The sequence below is a fragment of the Oncorhynchus kisutch genome, linkage group LG20 (genome assembly GCF_002021735.2).
Source record: "Oncorhynchus kisutch isolate 150728-3 linkage group LG20, Okis_V2, whole genome shotgun sequence".
In the NCBI taxonomy this organism is placed as follows: Eukaryota; Metazoa; Chordata; class Actinopteri; order Salmoniformes; family Salmonidae; genus Oncorhynchus; species Oncorhynchus kisutch.
Window position 1 is genome coordinate 7,315,010 of NC_034193.2, and position 18,746 is coordinate 7,333,755.

General features: G+C 42.9%; 1 protein-coding gene across 2 annotated transcripts; it reads right to left on the reverse strand.

Moving 5' to 3' along the window:
* Positions 1-5,699: 5,699 nt before the first annotated feature.
* On the reverse strand, positions 5,700-17,631 carry pla2g12b (phospholipase A2, group XIIB). Of its 2 annotated transcripts, none has more exons than XM_031799783.1 (4): positions 16,716-17,631; positions 15,419-15,495; positions 9,856-10,021; positions 5,700-7,248 (listed from the first exon to the last, which is right to left on the reverse strand). In XM_031799783.1, exons 1-4 carry the CDS (start codon positions 17,512-17,514, stop codon positions 7,130-7,132), a joined length of 1,161 nt encoding a protein of 386 aa, XP_031655643.1. In that variant the 5' UTR covers positions 17,515-17,631; the 3' UTR covers positions 5,700-7,129. The 2 variants fall into 2 exon arrangements, with proteins under 2 accessions (XP_031655643.1, XP_031655642.1); XM_031799782.1 differs by having other exon boundaries at positions 15,407-15,495.
* Positions 17,632-18,746: the final 1,115 nt, after the last annotated feature.

Here is an 18,746-nt window from a genome sequence, read left to right on the forward strand (position 1 = left end):
CACCACCAGGCCATCACCACCACCAGACCACCACCACCACCAGACCACCAGGCCACCACCACCACCAGGCCACCACCACCACCAGGCCACCACCAGACCACCAGGCCACCACCACCACCAGACCACCACCACCAGACCATCACCACCAGGCCACCACCACCACCACCAGGCCACCACCACCAGGCCACCACCACCAGCACCAGGCCAACACCACCACCACCAGGCCATCATCACCACCACCACCACCACCACCAGACCACCAGGCCACCACCACCACCACCAGGCCACCACCACCACCACCACCAGGCCACCACCACCACCACCACCAGACTACCACCACCACCACCAGACTACCACCACCACCAGGCCACCACCACCACCAGGCCACCACCAGGCCAACACCACCACCACCAGGCCACCACCAGGCCACCACCAGGCCAACACCACCACCACCAGACCACCACCAGGCCACCACCAGCACCACCAGGCCACCACCACCAGCACCAGGCAAACACCACCACCAGCACCAGGCCAACACCACCACCACCAGACCACCACCACCAGACCACCACCACCAGGCCACCACCACCACCACCACCAGACTACCACCACCACCAGGCCACCACCACCACCAGGCCACCACCAGACCACCAGGCCACCACCACCACCAGACCACCACCACCACCACCAGACCACCACCAGGCCACCACCAACACCACCACCACCAGACCACCACCACCACCACCAGACCACCACCACCAACCACTTGGTGTCCCAGTTCTAAATCAGTCCCTGTTTAGAGGGGAATCACCCACTTGGTGTCCCAGTTCTAAATCAGTCCCTGATTAGAGGGGAATCACCCACTTGGTGTCCCAGTTCTAAATCAGTCCCTGATTAGAGGGGAATCACCCACTTGGTGTCCCAGGTCTAAATCAGTCCCTGATTAGAATGGAATCACCCACTTGGTGTCCCAGTTCTAAATCAGTCCCTGTTTAGAGGGGAATCACCCACTTGGTGTCCCAGGTCTAAATCAGTCCCTGATTAGAATGGAATCACCCACTTGGTGTCCCAGTTCTAAATCAGTCCCTGTTTAGAGGGAAATCACCCACTTGGTGTCCCAGGTCTAAATCAGTCCCTGATTAGAGGGGCACTATGGGGGAAAGCAGTGGAACTGGCATCTAGGTCCAGAGTTGAGTTTGAGAGGCCTCGTGGTTCAGTCGGAAAGGACATGATGATATCCACCTGTCACTAATTTACCATGACCACTTACACAACTCAGAAGGTCAAGAGAACCATCAGAGGCTCTCCTGGTTAAACCAAATCAAATAGTCAAATCAAGTCCTGACTTTCAGTCATTGATGTAGGCCAGGCCACACATCCCTCAGTAATGCACTGTATCCTCTAATTCCCTTATGTCAGTCTCTCTGGTAAATACAGCACATCAGTATATATATATGCTTACGTTCCAAATCGCACCCTATTTCCTATATAGTGCACTACATTTGATCAGGGCCCTATAGGGGAATAGGGTGCCAATTGAAACGCATTCCTATATCGCACAATCTCCTCACACATTAAAGTGATTGGCAGTTCTATTAGAAATCGTTTGAAAGGCTTGAGGAGCTGGGGTTTGCAATTTGTCAGTCGTACTACAAGATGACAGATCCTCAACTAGGTCAGTGAGTTTTGCAGGGATGCGTTTCTCAAGCCTGATGACTTGTTTACAGGCCATGCCTGTATGTAGATGCCTGACTTGCCTAGTTAAATATAAAGGTTAGAAAATGTAGATTTATTTCATGACGATGTACTGGTTTATACAGTGTCTTTTCACTTCTTCCACATTTTGTTACGTTACAGCTATTATTTATTATTATTATAAAATGGATTAAAATCCCTTTTTTCTTTCTCATCAAATCTACACACCAATACCCTATAATGACAAAACAAAAACCGGGGTTTTAGACATTTTTTGCAAATGTGTTAATAATAAAATCAGAAATACCTTATTGACATCAATATTCAGACCCTTTTGCTTTGAGACTTGACATTGAGCTCAGGTGCATGCTGTTTCCATTGATCATCCTTAAGATTTACCAATCTTAAATGGTAAATTATTTGGAAAGGCACACACCTGTCTATATAAGGTCCCACAGTGGACAGTGCAAAAACCAAGCGATGAGGAATTGTCCGTAGCACTCCTAGACAGGATTGTGTCAAGGCACAGATCTGGGGAAGGGTACCAAAACATTTCTGCAGAATTGAAGATCCCCAAGAACACAGTGGCCTCCATTATTATTAAATGGAAGAAGTTTGGAACCACCAAGACTCTTCCTAGAGCTGGTCGCCCAGCCAAACTGAGCAATCAGGGGAGAAGGGCTTTGGTCAGGGAGGTGAACAAGAACCCGATGGTCGCTCTGACAGAGCTCCAAAGTTCCTCTGTGGAGATGGGAGAACCTTCCAGAAGGACAACAATCTCTGCTACACTCCACTAATCAGCACTCCACTGCAGCACTCCACCAATCAGGCCTTTATGATAGTGGCGAGATGGAAGCCACTCCTCAGTAAAATGCACATGACAGCCTACTTGAAGTTTGCCTAAAGGCACCTAAAGGTCTCAGATGAGATGAAACCAAGATTAGACTCTTTGGCCTGAATGCCAAGTGTGACGTCTGGAGGAAATCTGGCACCATCCCTACGGTGGAGCATGGTGGTGGCAGCATCATGCTGTGGGGATGTTTTTCAGTGGCAGGGACTGGCAGACTAGTCAGGATCGAGGGAAAGATGAATGGAGCAAAGTACAAAGATATCCTTGATGAAAACCTGCTCCAGAGCGCTCAGGACCTCAGACTGGGGTGAAGGTTCACCTTCCAACAGGACAACGACCCTAAGCACACAGCCTAGACAACGCAGGAGTGGCTTCGGGACAAGTCTCTGAATGTCCTTGAGTGGCCCAGCCAGAGCCCGGACTTGAACCCGATCGAACATCTCTGGATAGATCTGAAAATAGCTGTGCAGCGACGCTCCCCATCCATGAATTTGTAAATCTGATATTTCTGTGTATAAAAATAAATAAAAATACATTCTAAACCTGTTTTTACAGGGTATTGTGATGTCATTATGGGGTATTGTGATGTCATTATGGGGTATTGTGATGTCATTATGGGGTATTGTGATGTCATTATGGGGTATTGTGATGTCATTATGGGGTATTGTGATGTCATTATGGGGTATTGTGATGTCATTATGGGGTATTGTGATGTCATTATGGGGTATTGTGATGTCATTATGGGGTATTGTGATGTCATTATGGGGTATTGTGATGTCATTATGGGGTATTGTGATGTCATTATGGGGTATTGTGATGTCATTATGGGGTAATGTGATGTCATTATGGGGTATTGTGATGTCATTATGGGGTAATGTGATGTCATTATGGGGTATTGTGATGTCATTATGGGGTATTGTGATGTCATTATGGGGTATTGTGATGTCATTATGGGGTATTGTGATGTCATTATGGGGTAATGTGATGTCATTATGGGGTATTGTGATGTCATTATGGGGTATTGTGATGTCATTATGGGGTAATGTGATGTCATTATGGGGTATTGTGATGTCATTATGGGGTATTGTGATGTCATTATGGGGTATTGTGATGTCATTATGGGGTAATGTGATGTCATTATGGGGTAATGTGATGTCATTATGGGGTATTGTGATGTCATTATGGGGTATTGTGATGTCATTATGGGGTAATGTGATGTCATTATGGGGTAATGTGATGTCATTATGGGGTATTGTGATGTCATTATGGGGTATTGTGATGTCATTATGGGGTAATGTGATGTCATTATGGGGTATTGTGATGTCATTATGGGGTATTGTGATGTCATTATGGGGTATTGTGATGTCATTATGGGGTATTGTGATGTCATTATGGGGTAATGTGATGTCATTATGGGGTATTGTGATGTCATTATGGGGTATTGTGATGTCATTGTTGTGTGTGAATTGATGAGGGGGAAAAAACAATTTAATCCATTTTAGAATAATGCTGTAACGTAACAAAATGTGGAAAAAGTCAAGGGGTCTGAATACTTTCTGAATGCAATGTAAGTGTAGTAAGAACATATCCATAGACAAACAGTGTAATTTACAGTATATAACCGATGTATGGAGAGCTAGCCTGACTGCCAGTCTGTTTATGCTCTCTTGCCAACGTCTTATAGAGTTGTCGTGTTTGGCTTGACAAGAGAGCAGAACGACTGACACCCCAGGTTAATAAAGAGAGCAGAACGACTGACACCCCGGGTTAATAAAGAGAGCAGAACGACTGACACCCGGGTTAATAAAGAGAGTAGAACGACTGACACCCCGGGTTAATAAAGAGAGCAGAACGACTGACACCCCAGGTTAATAAAGAGAGCAGAACGACTGACACCCGGGTTAATAAGAGAGCAGAACGACTGACACCAGGAGGAGCTCATTGAAAAACCCTGATGAGTATTAACTGAAAACATGTGGTGTATCGTGACTAGAAATCATCACAGTATACCACTACAATATACCACTACTCTATACCACCACTACAGTATACCACTACAGTATACCACTACAGTATACCACTACAATATACCACTACAGTATACCACTACTGTTTTCCACTACTGTATACCACTACTCTATACCACTACAGTATACCACTACAGTATACCACTACTATATACCACTACAGTATACCACTACTCTATACCACCACTACAGTATACCACTACAGTATACTACTACTCTATACCACCACTCTATACCACTACAGTATACCACTACTGTTTTCCACTACTCTATACCACTACTGTATACCACTACTCTATACCACTACAGTATACCACTACAGTATACCACTACAGTATACCACTACTCTATACCACTACTATATACCACTACTCTATACCACCACTACAGTATACCACTACAGTATACTACTACTCTATACCACTACAGTATACCACTACTGTATACCACCACTCTATACCACTACAGTATACCACTACTCTATACCACCACTACAGTATACCACTACAGTATACCACTACTGTATACCACTACTCTATACCACCACTACAGTATACCACCACTCTATACCACTACAGTATACCACTACTCTATACCACTACAGTATACCACTACTGTATACCACCACTACAGTATACCACTACAGTATACCACTACAGTATACCACTACTGTATACCACTACTCTATACCACTACTGTATACCACCACTACAGTATACCACTACTCTATAACACTACTGTATACCACCACTCTATACCACTACAGTATACTACTACTCTATACCACTACAGTATACCACTACAGTATACCACTACTGTATACCACTACTCTATACCACTACTGTATACCACTACTCTATACCACCACTACAGTATACCACTACTCTATAACACTACTGTATACCACCACTACAGTATACCACTACAGTATACCACTACTGTATACCACTACTGTACCTACAGTACCTTAAGTGAACTTATCACATCAACATTGTATAATTAGTTATTCATTTATTCATAGAAAAAAAAAAAACCTGATATTCCCGTCAGTCAATGGACCTCAACACACATAATAACATACATAGCACACTTATTTCTGCGCTGTGGAAGTAGCCTGTCCGTCACAGCACAAGTCCAACTAACTGGTGTTTGTGTTGTGTTAGACTAGGTTATTTCGGGATTGCGTCCCAAATGACATCCTATTCCCTACAAAGTGCACTACTTTCGACCAGAGCCTCATGGGCCGTGGTCAAAAGTAGTGCACTTTGTAGGGAATAGGTTGCCGTTTGGTACATTTTTGTATTCTTATGTGGGATATGATGCTGACTGAAAGGTCTTCTCTCTATCAGGATTTGTTTTGGTTTGAGGTATGTTAATAAAATAATAACACAATAATATGTTAAATGGGAGTCATAATCTTTTCCTGAAAATATATATGAAATATAAATAGGTAGAAGTTAGATAAAGACAGTGTGACACGACGCTACATACGGTTAGTATTATTTATTCTACATAATAACCACTATTAACTCATTGGTAAAGTCTTGTTAGGGCTTTCCTCATCAAGCGTAAAGCCTCTGTCGTGTTTTCATGTGGTAATAGAAAAAGGGTTATATTCTCTAAGTCCATAATAAAGTGTTATTCTAATATGTGCGGTGTAAAGTCCCACTGTGTTGTGTCCCAGCCTGGTCCTCTACAGCTCGTCCTTCTCCTCCCAGCTTTCTCTCGTGTTGAGTAGTGTTGTGTTGTGTCCCAGCCTGGTCCTCTACAGCTCGTCCTTCTCCTCCCAGCTTTCTCTCGTGTTGAGTAGTGTTGTGTTGTGTCCCAGCCTGGTCCTCTATAGCTCGTCCTTCTCCTCCCAGCTTTCTCTCGTGTTGAGTAGTGTTGTGTTGTGTCCCAGCCTGGTCCTCTACAGCTCGTCCTTCTCCTCCCAGCTTTCTCTCGTGTTGAGTAGTGTTTGTTGTGTCCCAGCCTGGTCCTCTACAGCTCGTCCTTCTCCTCCCAGCTTTCTCTCGTGTTGAGTAGTGTTGTGTTGTGTCCCAGCCTGGTCCTCTATAGCTCGTCCTTCTCCTCCCAGCTTTCTCTCGTGTTGAGTAGTGTTGTGTTGTGTCCCAGCCTGGTCCTCTATAGCTCGTCCTTCTCCTCCCAGCTTTCTCTCGTGTTGAGTAGTGTTGTGTTGTGTCCCAGCCTGGTCCTCTATAGCTCGTCCTTCTCCTCCCAGCTTTCTCTCGTGTTGAGTAGTGTTGTGTTGTGTCCCAGCCTGGTCCTCTATAGCTCGTCCTTCTCCTCCCAGCTTTCTCTCGTGTTGAGTAGTGTTGTGTTGTGTCCCAGCCTGGTCCTCTATAGCTCGTCCTTCTCCTCCCAGCTTTCTCTCGTGTTGAGTAGTGTTGTGTTGTGTCTCAGCTGGGGTCCTCTACAGCTCGTCCTTCTCCTCCCAGCTTTCTCTCGTGTTGAGTAGTGTTGTGTTGTGTCCCAGCCTGGTCCTCTATAGCTCGTCCTTCTCCTCCCAGCTTTCTCTCGTGTTGAGTAGTGTTGTGTTGTGTCCCAGCCTGGTCCTCTACAGCTCGTCCCTCTCCTCTCCCTCACAGTAACATGCTTCCCTCTGGCTGTTCATGAAGGATCTGCAGCCCAGCGTCCACACAGTGTTGTACAGAGCATCTGCTACGGTCTCACAGGCTGAGCGGGGGGGGGGGGAGATACAGAAGGTTGAGAGAGATTATTTTCCCTTTTGTACTTTAATAACTATTTGCACATCGTTACAACACTGTATATAGACATAATATGACATTTGAAATGTCTTTATTCTTTTGGAACTTCTGTGGGTGTAATGTTTACTGTATGTTATCTACTTCACTTGCTTTGGCAATGTTAACATACGTTTTCCCATGTCAATAAAGCCTTTAAATTGTATTGAGAGTGAGCGAGAGGGGCTATGATGAGAGAGAGATTTGTATTTGATCATGTTCAGGGTTTTGCTGTTTGTTCTTTGTTATAGAGCCAAACAGATTGGAGAAGTGGTTTATCCATACATCTCCATTTTAGATAACTATTCATGTTGTTGTTTGTTTAGCGTTTTCCAATTTTCCCAGAAGTGGTTAGAGTCTATGGATTCATCCATTACATTGAGCTGATTTCTGACGTGCTTTGTTCAGGAAGTTGTCTAGAGGGGATTGAATTTGTTGTTGCCTAATCGTTTTTCGCTTTCAACTCTAATATGTTATACCCCTTGATCTTCAAGAATAGGACTTGGAAATATAGATTAGCCAAACTGTTTTACCTGAGCATAACCCCCAAATATAAGGATTTATTAGCTTACTCTGTTCATGATTTTGTTATCATGGACTGATTGGGCTCATTGCTTCGAGTTGAAACAACCTGGACTCAGGGGTAGACGTAACATAGTAAATATAACTCCGAAAACACGCCAATTAGTATGATATGTTACGTTTTGTATGGTATGTATTAATTTGTGGCTGTCCATCATACATTTCGTATGATATGTTACGAATTGCAATTCGTACATTATGTTACGTATTTGATAAACGTATGAAATGTTACGAATTCCAATTTGTTGTGGCTAACATTAGCTAGGTGGCTATTGCTAACATTAGCTAAGTGGCTATTGCTAACATTAGCTAAGTGGCTATTGCTAACATTAGCTAAGTGGCTATTGCTAACATTAGCTAAGTGGCTATTGCTAACATTAGCTAAGTGGCTATTGCTAACATTAGCTAAGTGGCTATTGCTAACATTAGCTAAGTGGCTATTGCTAACATTAGCTAAGTGGCTATTGCTAACATTAGCTAAGTGGCTATTGCTAACATTAGCTAAGTGGCTAATGTTAGCTAGGCTAGTGGTTAGGGGTTACGGTTTGAGATAGGCTTAAAACAAAAATCTCAAAAACAACTTTCTATTGCTGGATTCGGACCAGAGGCAGATGCTTACCCAAACCTACTGGAAGGTAACAGCGCTCACTATTGCCTCTAGTGGCCGGTTTCCACCTCATCTCCCAACGTCCTCAGACATGGACGGACGTTTAACACTGACTTGTGTCATGTGTGACCAGGCTGCATTTAGGGGGGAAACAAACTTCAACTTGAAACCTTTTTTTTTTTTATGCTCAATTGGATCTCATTAAGAAAACAGAAAGGTGTGATAATGGATTTTTCGCCAACATCCTTTCTGAATTTAAAGTAATCCTAGAAGTAATCATTTGTTTTTTGAGAAGTATCTGTAATCTGATTACAATAGTTTTGCTGGGAACAACGGATTACAATAGTTTTGCTGGGAACAACGGATTACAATAGTTTTGCTGGGAACAACGGATTACAATAGTTTTGCTGGGAACAACGGATTACAATAGTTTTGCTGGGAACAACGGATTACAATAGTTTTGCTGGGAACAACGGATTACAATAGTTTTGCTGGGAACAACGGATTACAATAGTTTTGCTGGGAACAACGGATTACAATAGTTTTGCTGGGAACAACGGATTACAATAGTTTTGCTGGGAACAACGGATTACAATAGTTTTGCTGGGAACAACGGATTACAATAGTTTTGCTGGGAACAACGGATTACAATAGTTTTGCTGGGAACAACGGATTACAATAGTTTTGCTGGGAACAACGGATTACAATAGTTTTGCTGGGAACAACGGATTACAATAGTTTTGCTGGGAACAACGGATTACAATAGTTTTGCTGGGAACAACGGATTACAATAGTTTTGCTGGGAACAACGGATTACAATAGTTTTGCTGGGAACAACGGATTACAATAGTTTTGCTGGGAACAACGGATTACAATAGTTTTGCTGGGAACAACGGATTACAATTTAAATATTTGTTTTGATCAGTTACTTGTACTGTAACATATTACATGGGGAATAACCCTACTGAGTGGCTGACTGACTGGCTGACTGACTGGCTGACTGACTGGCTGACTGACTGGCTGACTGACTGGCTGGCTGACTGGCTGACTGGCTGACTGACTGGCTGACTCAGGGAGAAGAAGGGGAAGGGGGAAACCTAGTCAGTTCAACTGAATGAATTCAACTGAAATGTGTCTGAATCAGAGAGATGTGTGGGGGGGAGGGGGGGCTGCCTTAATCAACGTCCACGTCATCAGCTGCCGGGTAGCAATTGTTGTTGGGGGTCAACTGCCTTGCTCAAGGGCAGAACGGCAGATTTTTCCAACATGTTGGCTCAAGAGAGTGAGTGAGTGAGTGCTTACATCAGTGAGCGGAGGAGAGTATATACTCCCGTGGCTACAGTAACTCACCTTTGACCTTTGACACGAACCCCAAGCTTTTCTTCAGGTCAGAGCAGATAGCGTGGAGACACCAGCGGTACTTGGAGTCGCAGCGGTACTTGTTGGAGCCACAGGTGTCGTAGCAACTGTCCAGCTGGTTACAGCACTGAGTCATGGCTGGGATGCCAATGTCAAACTGTTTTGGGATAATACATAGGATTTAAATATTCTATATAGGGATTTATACATTCTATATATAGGGATTTATACATTCTATATATAGGGATTTATACATTCTATATATAGGGATTTATACATTCTATACATAGGGATTTATACATTCTATACATAGGGATTTATACATTCTATATATAGGGATTTATACATTCTATATATAGGGATTTATACATTCTATACTTTATTTAACCAGGAAAAGAGTCTATTTTTCAAGTGAGACCTGCCCAAGAAGGCAGCAACAATCAGTACATTACAGAACTAAAACATACAACAATACAATACAACAATACAATACAACAACATGAGTCTGTTACTAGTCTGTAACAGAGTCTCACGTCAATATTTTAAATTCATTCAGGGGCACTAACATATCTAGATGAAGCATGGATTATTGACTATTCCATGCCTCTGGTGCACAAGAGAAGGCAGTCTTGCCTAATACTGTGAATGTCCTGGGGACTTTAAGTAGCAACCACCTAGCAGACCTGGTATGGTAACTGCTGGTGGTGAAGGAGACCAGACTACAGAGGTAAAGAGGGAGTTTACCTGCTGGTGGTGAAGGAGACCAGACTACAGAGGGAGTTTACCTGCTGGTGGTGGAGGAGACCAGACTTCAGAGTTAAAGAGGGAGTTCACTCAAAAGGGCTTTGTAGATGAACACATACAAATGTATCTTTCTACATGTATAAATTGATGTCCAACCTACCACTTGGTACAATGAGCAATGGTGGGGGAGTGACTTGGCATCTGTAATAAAGCTCAAGGTTGCATGATAAACAGCCTCTGTAGGCTAGTTGAGAACACCTTTATTTAACCAGGTAGGCTAGTTGAGAACACCTTTATTTAACCAGGGAGGCTAGTTGAGAACACCTTTATTTAACCAGGTAGGCTAGTTGAGAACACCTTTATTTAACCAGGTAGGCTAGTTGAGAACACCTTTATTTAACCAGGTAGGCTAGTTGAGAACACCTTTATTTAACCAGGTAGCCTAGTTGAGAACACCTTTATTTAACCAGGTAGGCTAGTTGAGAACACCTTTATTTAACCAGGTAGGCTAGTTGAGAACACCTTTATTTAACCAGGTAGGCTAGTTGAGAACACCTTTATTTAACCAGGTAGGCTAGTTGAGAACACCTTTATTTAACCAGGTAGGCCAGTTGAGAACACCTTTATTTAACCACGTAGGCTAGTTGAGAACACCTTTATTTAACCAGGTAGGCTAGTTGAGAACACCTTTATTTAACCAGGTAGGCTAGTTGAGAACACCTTTATTTAACCAGGTAGGCTAGTTGAGAACACCTTTATTTAACCAGGTAGGCTAGTTGAGAACACCTTTATTTAACCAGGTAGGCTAGTTGAGAACACCTTTATTTAACCAGGTAGGCCAGTTGAGAACACCTTTATTTAACCAGGTAGGCTAGTTGAGAACACCTTTATTTAACCAGGTAGGCTAGTTGAGAACACCTTTATTTAACCAGGTAGGCTAGTTGAGAACACCTTTATTTAACCAGGTAGGCTAGTTGAGAACACCTTTATTTAACCAGGTAGGCTAGTTGAGAACACCTTTATTTAACCAGGTAGGCTAGTTGAGAACACCTTTATTTAACCAGGTAGGCTAGTTGAGAACACCTTTATTTAACCAGGTAGGCTAGTTGAGAACACCTTTATTTAACCAGGTAGGCTAGTTGAGAACACCTTTATTTAACCAGGTAGGCTAGTTGAGAACACCTTTATTTAACCAGGTAGGCTAGTTGAGAACACCTTTATTTAACCAGGTAGGCCAGTTGAGAACACCTTTATTTAACCAGGTAGGCTAGTTGAGAACACCTTTATTTAACCAGGTAGGCTAGTTGAGAACACCTTTATTTAACCAGGTAGGCCAGTTGAGAACACCTTTATTTAACCAGGTAGGCTAGTTGAGAACACCTTTATTTAACCAGGTAGGCTAGTTGAGAACACCTTTATTTAACCAGGTAGGCTAGTTGAGAACACCTTTATTTAACCAGGTAGGCTAGTTGAGAACACCTTTATTTAACCAGGTAGGCTAGTTGAGAACACCTTTATTTAACCAGGTAGGCTAGTTGAGAACACCTTTATTTAACCAGGTAGGCTAGTTGAGAACACCTTTATTTAACCAGGTAGGCTAGTTGAGAACACCTTTATTTAACCAGGTAGGCTAGTTGAGAACACCTTTATTTAACCAGGTAGGCTAGTTGAGAACACCTTTATTTAACCACGTAGGCTAGTTGAGAACACCTTTATTTAACCAGGTAGGCTAGTTGAGAACACCTTTATTTAACCAGGTAGGCTAGTTGAGAACACCTTTATTTAACCAGGTAGGCTAGTTGAGAACACCTTTATTTAACCAGGTAGGCTGGTTGAGAACACCTTTATTTAACCAGGTAGGCTAGTTGAGAACACCTTTATTTAACCAGGTAGGCTAGTTGAGAACACCTTTATTTAACCAGGTAGGCTAGTTGAGAACACCTTTATTTAACCAGGTAGGCTAGTTGAGAACACCTTTATTTAACCAGGTAGGCTAGTTGAGAACACCTTTATTTAACCAGGTAGGCTAGTTGAGAACACCTTTATTTAACCAGGTAGGCCAGTTGAGAACACCTTTATTTAACCAGGTAGGCTAGTTGAGAACACCTTTATTTAACCAGGTAGGCTAGTTGAGAACACCTTTATTTAACCAGGTAGGCCAGTTGAGAACACCTTTATTTAACCAGGTAGGCTAGTTGAGAACACCTTTATTTAACCAGGTAGGCTAGTTGAGAACACCTTTATTTAACCAGGTAGGCTAGTTGAGAACACCTTTATTTAACCAGGTAGGCTAGTTGAGAACACCTTTATTTAACCAGGTAGGCTAGTTGAGAACACCTTTATTTAACCAGGTAGGCTAGTTGAGAACACCTTTATTTAACCAGGTAGGCTAGTTGAGAACACCTTTATTTAACCAGGTAGGCTAGTTGAGAACACCTTTATTTAACCAGGTAGGCTAGTTGAGAACACCTTTATTTAACCAGGTAGGCTAGTTGAGAACACCTTTATTTAACCAGGTAGGCCAGTTGAGAACACATTCTCATTTACAACTGCGACCTGGCCAAGATAAAGCAAAGCAGTGCGACAAAAACAGAGTAATATATAATCAAACATACAGTCAAAACACAGTAGAAAAGAAAAATATAAACATCTATGTACAGTGTGTGCAAATGTAGAAGAGTAGGGAGGTAAGGCAATAAATAGGCTATAGAGGTGGAATAATTACAATTTAGCATTAACACCGGAGTGATAGATGTGCAGATGATGATGTGCAAGTAGAGATACTGGGGTGCAAAAGAGCAAGGGGATAAGTAATAATATGGGGATGAGGTAGTTGGGTGTGCTATTTACAGATTGGCTGAGTACAGGCACAGTGATCGGTAAACTGCTCAGACAGCTGATTCTTAAAGTTAAAGAGGTAGATATAAGACTCCAGCCTCAGAGATTTTGGCAATTCGTTCCAGTCAGCAGAGAACTGGAAGGAAAGGCGGCCAAAGTAAGTGTTGGCTTTGGGGATGACCAGTGAAATATACCTGCTGGAGCGCGTGCTACGGGTGGGTGTTGCTATGGTGACCAGTGAGCTGAGATAAGGTGGGGCTTTACCTAGCATAGACTTATAGATGACCTGGAGCCAGTGGGTTTGGCGACGGATATGTAGCGAGGGCCAGCCAACGAGAGCATACAGGACACAGTGGTGGGTAGTATATGGGGCTTTGGTGACAAAACGGATGGCACTGTGATTGACTTGCATCCAATTTTCTGAGTAGAGTGTTGGAGGCTATTTTGTAAATGACATCGCCGAAGTCGAGGATCGGTAGGATGGTCAGTTTTACGAGGGTGTTTGGCAGCATGAGTGAAGGAGGCTTTGTTTACGAAATAGGAAGCCAATTCTAGATTTAATTTTGGATTGGAGATGCTTAATGTGAGTCTGGAAGGAGAGTTTACAGTCTAACCAGACACCTAGGTGTTTGTAGTTGTCCACATATTCTAGGTCAGAACCGTCCCGGGTAGTGATGCTAGTCGGACGGGAGGGTGCGGGCAGCGATCAGTTGAAGAGCATGCATTTAGATTTACTAGCATTTAAAAGCAGTTGGTGGCCACATAAGGAGAGTTGTATGGCATTGAAGCTAGTTTGGAAGTTTGTTAGCACAGTGTCCAAAGAAGGGCCAGAAGTATACAGAATGGTGTAGAGGGGGATCAGAAAATCACAAGCAGCATGAGGGACATCATTGATGTATTCAGAGAAGAGAGTCGGCCCGAGGATTGAACCCTGTGGCACCCCAATAGAGACTGCCAGATGTCCGGACAACAGGCCCTCCAGGTTGATACACTGAACTCTGAGAAGTAGTTGGTGAACCAGGCGAGGCAGTCATTTGAGAAACCAAGGCTGTTGAGTCTGCCAATAAGAATGTGGTGATTGACAGAGTCGAAAGCCTTGGCCAGGTCGATGAATACAGCTGCACAGTAATGTCTCTTATCGATGGTGGTTATGATATCGTTTAGGACCTTGAGCGTGGCTGAGGTGCACCCGTGACCAGCTCGGAAACTAGATTGCATCATGGAGAAGGTACTGTGGGATTCGAAATGGACGGTGATCTGTTTGTTAACTTTCAAAGATTTTAGAAAGGCAGGGCAGGATGGATACAGGTCTATAACTGTTTGGGTCTAGAGTGTCTCCCCCTTTGAAGAGGGGATGACCGCGGCAACTTTCCAATCTTTGGGGATCTCAGACGGGATGTATATATAAGGATGTATACACTATATAGGGATTTATACACTATATAGGAATTTATATACTATATAGGGATTTATACTCTACATGGGGATTTATACACTATATGGGGATTTATACACTATATAGGGATTTATACACTATACAGCGATTTATACACTATATAGGGATTTATACACTACATGGGAATTTATACATACGGATTTATACACTATATAGTGATGTATACTCTACATATTTAAAAAGCTTCAGCTGTCACCATAGGAGAACCCTTATGACTCCATGTAGAACCCTTATGACTCCATGTAGAACCCTTTTGACTCTAGGTAGAACCCTTTTGACTCCATGTAGAACCCTTTTGACTCTAGGTAGAACCCTTTTGACTCCAGGTAGAACCCTTTTGACTCCAGGTAGAACCCTTTTGGGTTCCATGTAGAACCCTTTCCACAGAGGGTTCTATATACAGCCCAAGACGTCTAATATGTATTGTATGAAGTAACAGCAGGCTTCAGTTTACGTATTAGTACTGTATAACAAACAGCCTGTAGTTAGTGACAGGAAACATACACCGTCTGGTACCTGGAATCCTAGGAGGTTGGAGCTGCAACCGTTGGGCTCTGGGGTCACGTAACCATAGCGATGCACAGGTGTTTTACCTGATAAGGAAATATAAACAACTTTTAATCCAACCCTTGTGTGCATATTATCCAAATATGAATTAAGAGAAGTTGTTATCAATAATCACAAATGTAATGTTCAGCACTCTATGGTGACATTTATTGATGGGACCTTTTAAACGTACTTCAGCAAAATATCTATTTTACATTTCTATTAGTTATCCCCATTCCAGTGTCCATACTAGTATATGGTACTACTCTACTGATATCCATAATAGCCTTAACTTTAGGGTATGGAGAAATGTATTAGGCTAGTGTGGATATTGGAACGTAGCGTAGTCATGGTGATTATATCCTAGCACATTCTTAGAATGACCGCAATGTGTTGGGTATGCTACTCTACTGATATCCATAACAGCCTTAACTTTAGGATATGGAGAAATGTATTAGGCTAGTGTGGATATTGGAATTGAACCTGTAGGTCATGCTGTACTAACTATGGTCTGATGGGTCATCTGGTCAATCTATATCACTGATACTCACTGAAGTGATCTATTAATAATGTCAACATGGTAACACTGACCTCGGCTATACCTCTCTCATCAATATCACAGATGGATAACATGAGAATATATGTCTATTGACGAATGGGCCTCATGTTAGTAAACAGCCAAACAGTTCAATCAATTACTATTGACCATAAGTATGATAAACAGATGAACACAGAGGGGAGAAAGAGAAAGAGAGAAGCCTAACCGGTGATCTTTATTTGTAATAGCCTGAATGGGTACAATGTGATCTGTTATTTAGGAAATTAAGTTTGACTCTATACTGGATCAAGGATAGCAGTCAGCATCTTGGTTTTAGTTACATTCAGCATCTTGTTTTTAGTTACATTCAGCATCTTGGTTTTAGTTTCATTCAGCATCTTGGTTTTAGTTACATTCAGCATCTTGGTTTTAGTTTCATTCAGCATCTTGGTTTTAGTTTCATTCAGCATCTTGGTTTTAGTTACATTCAGCATCTTGGTTTTAGTTACATTCAGCATCTTGGTTTTAGTTACATTCAGCATCTTGGTTTTAGTTTCATTCGGGGCTTGAATTAATCGCGGAAGTAAAGGCAATGTTATCGCATTTGCGGAGACTGCATTCACACGGTCAACGCTGGTAAATGCTGCATATGTCGGCTCAATCTGAAATTACCTTTAAATTTCAATTACACACAACCCCCCCCCCCCCCCCCCCCCGTCTCATCCTTACCGTATTTGCACTTGTATTGACACACTCCATTGCGTCCCCCCATCAGTTCCACAAGAGAGTCAAAGTATCCGTTGGCTGCCTGGAGGCTCTCTCTGACGGAAGCCAACCCCCATCCAGAGTCCTCTTCCTGGGCTTCGAAGACAAGTATCTCAGAGCTGGCTGGATCCTCCCCTGGAGCATATGCCTCTGCTGCCTCTACAATGGGCTCCTCCACTGCCTTCCCAAGGGTCTCCCGGTCAGTCAACTCTTTCAAGATGGCGTCTTGAATCTCTGTCTCTTCAGCGAGGTCTTCCTTCTCCACCTGGGCAGACAACTCTTTAATCATTGCCTCTGTTATCAGGGCTTCTTTTTCTTCTTCTCTTATGATAAAGGCGTCTACAGGGGAATCTGCTACCAGAGCATCAGCAACTGGGGTGTCCTCAACCGGCTCTTCGGCTACAACCTCGTCAACTACAGGGGAATCTGCTACCAGAGCATCAGCAACTGGGGTGTCCTCAACCGGCTCTTCGGCTACAACCTCGTCAGCTACAGCGGCATCTGTAACAGGCTCATTTGTCACTAGGGCTTCTGCCACAGCCTCAGCCTCAGCTGAAGGAGTATCGTCAACGACCGGGCCACCTGCCTGCACGGTATCAACCTCCGACGGAACACCTACAGCAGCAGAGGTGGCAACCCTGAACGTGGTCGGAACAGCAGGAGGGCCGTCCCCTTCACGGGTTGTCCTGCTGACCAGAGAAGCAGACATCCCAGAGGAGAGGAAGATGAAGAGCAGGAGGAACGATACGGTACGGGGAAGCATGGTGGCCTGGTAGAAAGTCACTGCGCAGGTTCGTCTGAGAGGAAGACGTCCACATTTAAACAGACTCTGAGAGTACTGACTGTGTCTGTGTGAGAGGCAGAGAGGACTTTGGCCACTGATTAGGTCAGGGAGACAGCAAGGCACAGACAAATCGATGCTGGGTTCAAAGGTCAATAATCCTTTCCTACTGGGCACACCACGTCATTTCAACGTGGAAAATTGGGTAATATTTAATTAAGACGTTGATCCAATGAGATTTTTTTTTTAAATTCACCCACTCAAAAAGACAGCCAGAAGTTTGTTGAAATCCTAATGCTATTTATTTATTGATATTATCCTAATATCACTATGTTTTCAACCATCTAAAAGCACAACCAAATAACAATGGAAAAACAATGTCAGGTATTTTGTACTTATACAACAACTTAATGTGTTATCACTGTGCTTCATCTAATAGCAGAACCAAACAATTACAGTTGAGATCACATTAAAAAGTACATTGTGCAAGTGATCAATGCTGTTGGAGATTCTGTACAGATTATATCATAGAAATTGTGAAGATTTACACAGAACTGCAACCTTTCCACGCCATCTTGAACATGAACACTTTCTATGATTACATAAAAACAACATTTTATAGTTACAACAGACTGACCTCAACCTCAAAATGTGGTCATAGATGAAACTCATTTTTAAGGTTGAACAAATAATGTTACATTCGTTTGTAAGGTAGCCTTAACTTTAGTCTATTTTTCTGTTTTACAAAAGTGATATTGAATTGTGTTTGGTTGTCAACGCAACATGTCAGTATTTGAAGGAGATGTATCTCTTGTGCCACTGACTGGCTTTAATTCCAGTTTGTCTACAAATTAATAAATTATATGTTGGATTCACGTCTCCATCTCAACCAAGAGTCAAAGCTAAAGAATAGGACTAAATCCAATCAGATTTTATTTCAAGTGCATGTAAAGTTTGATATGATTTTGTCCAAGCAGAAGATACATCTAATTCAAATGTAGTTATGTGGTTGTGTTGACAACCAAACACAATTCAATTTTGGGGGCTTCCGAGTGGCGCAGTGGTCTAAGGCACTGCATATCAGTGCTAGAGGCGTCTCACAGACCCTGGTTCAATTCCAGGCTGTATCACAACCGGCCGTGATTGGGAGTCTCATAGGGCAGCGCACAATTGGCCCAGTGTCGTCCGGGTTTGGCCGCCATTGTAAATAAGAA

Coding starts and splice junctions, on each gene's coding strand:
- pla2g12b (XM_031799782.1), bottom strand. CDS start 17,514: ATGCTTCCCCGTACCGTATCGTTCCTCCTGCTCTTCATCTTCCTCTCC. Junction 15,496..16,715: donor TCAATACAAGTGCAAATACG/GTAAGGATGAGA, acceptor TTTCCTTATCAG/GTAAAACACCTGTGCATCGC. Junction 7,249..9,855: donor GTTCGTGTCAAAGGTCAAAG/GTGAGTTACTGT, acceptor CCCCCCGCTCAG/CCTGTGAGACCGTAGCAGAT.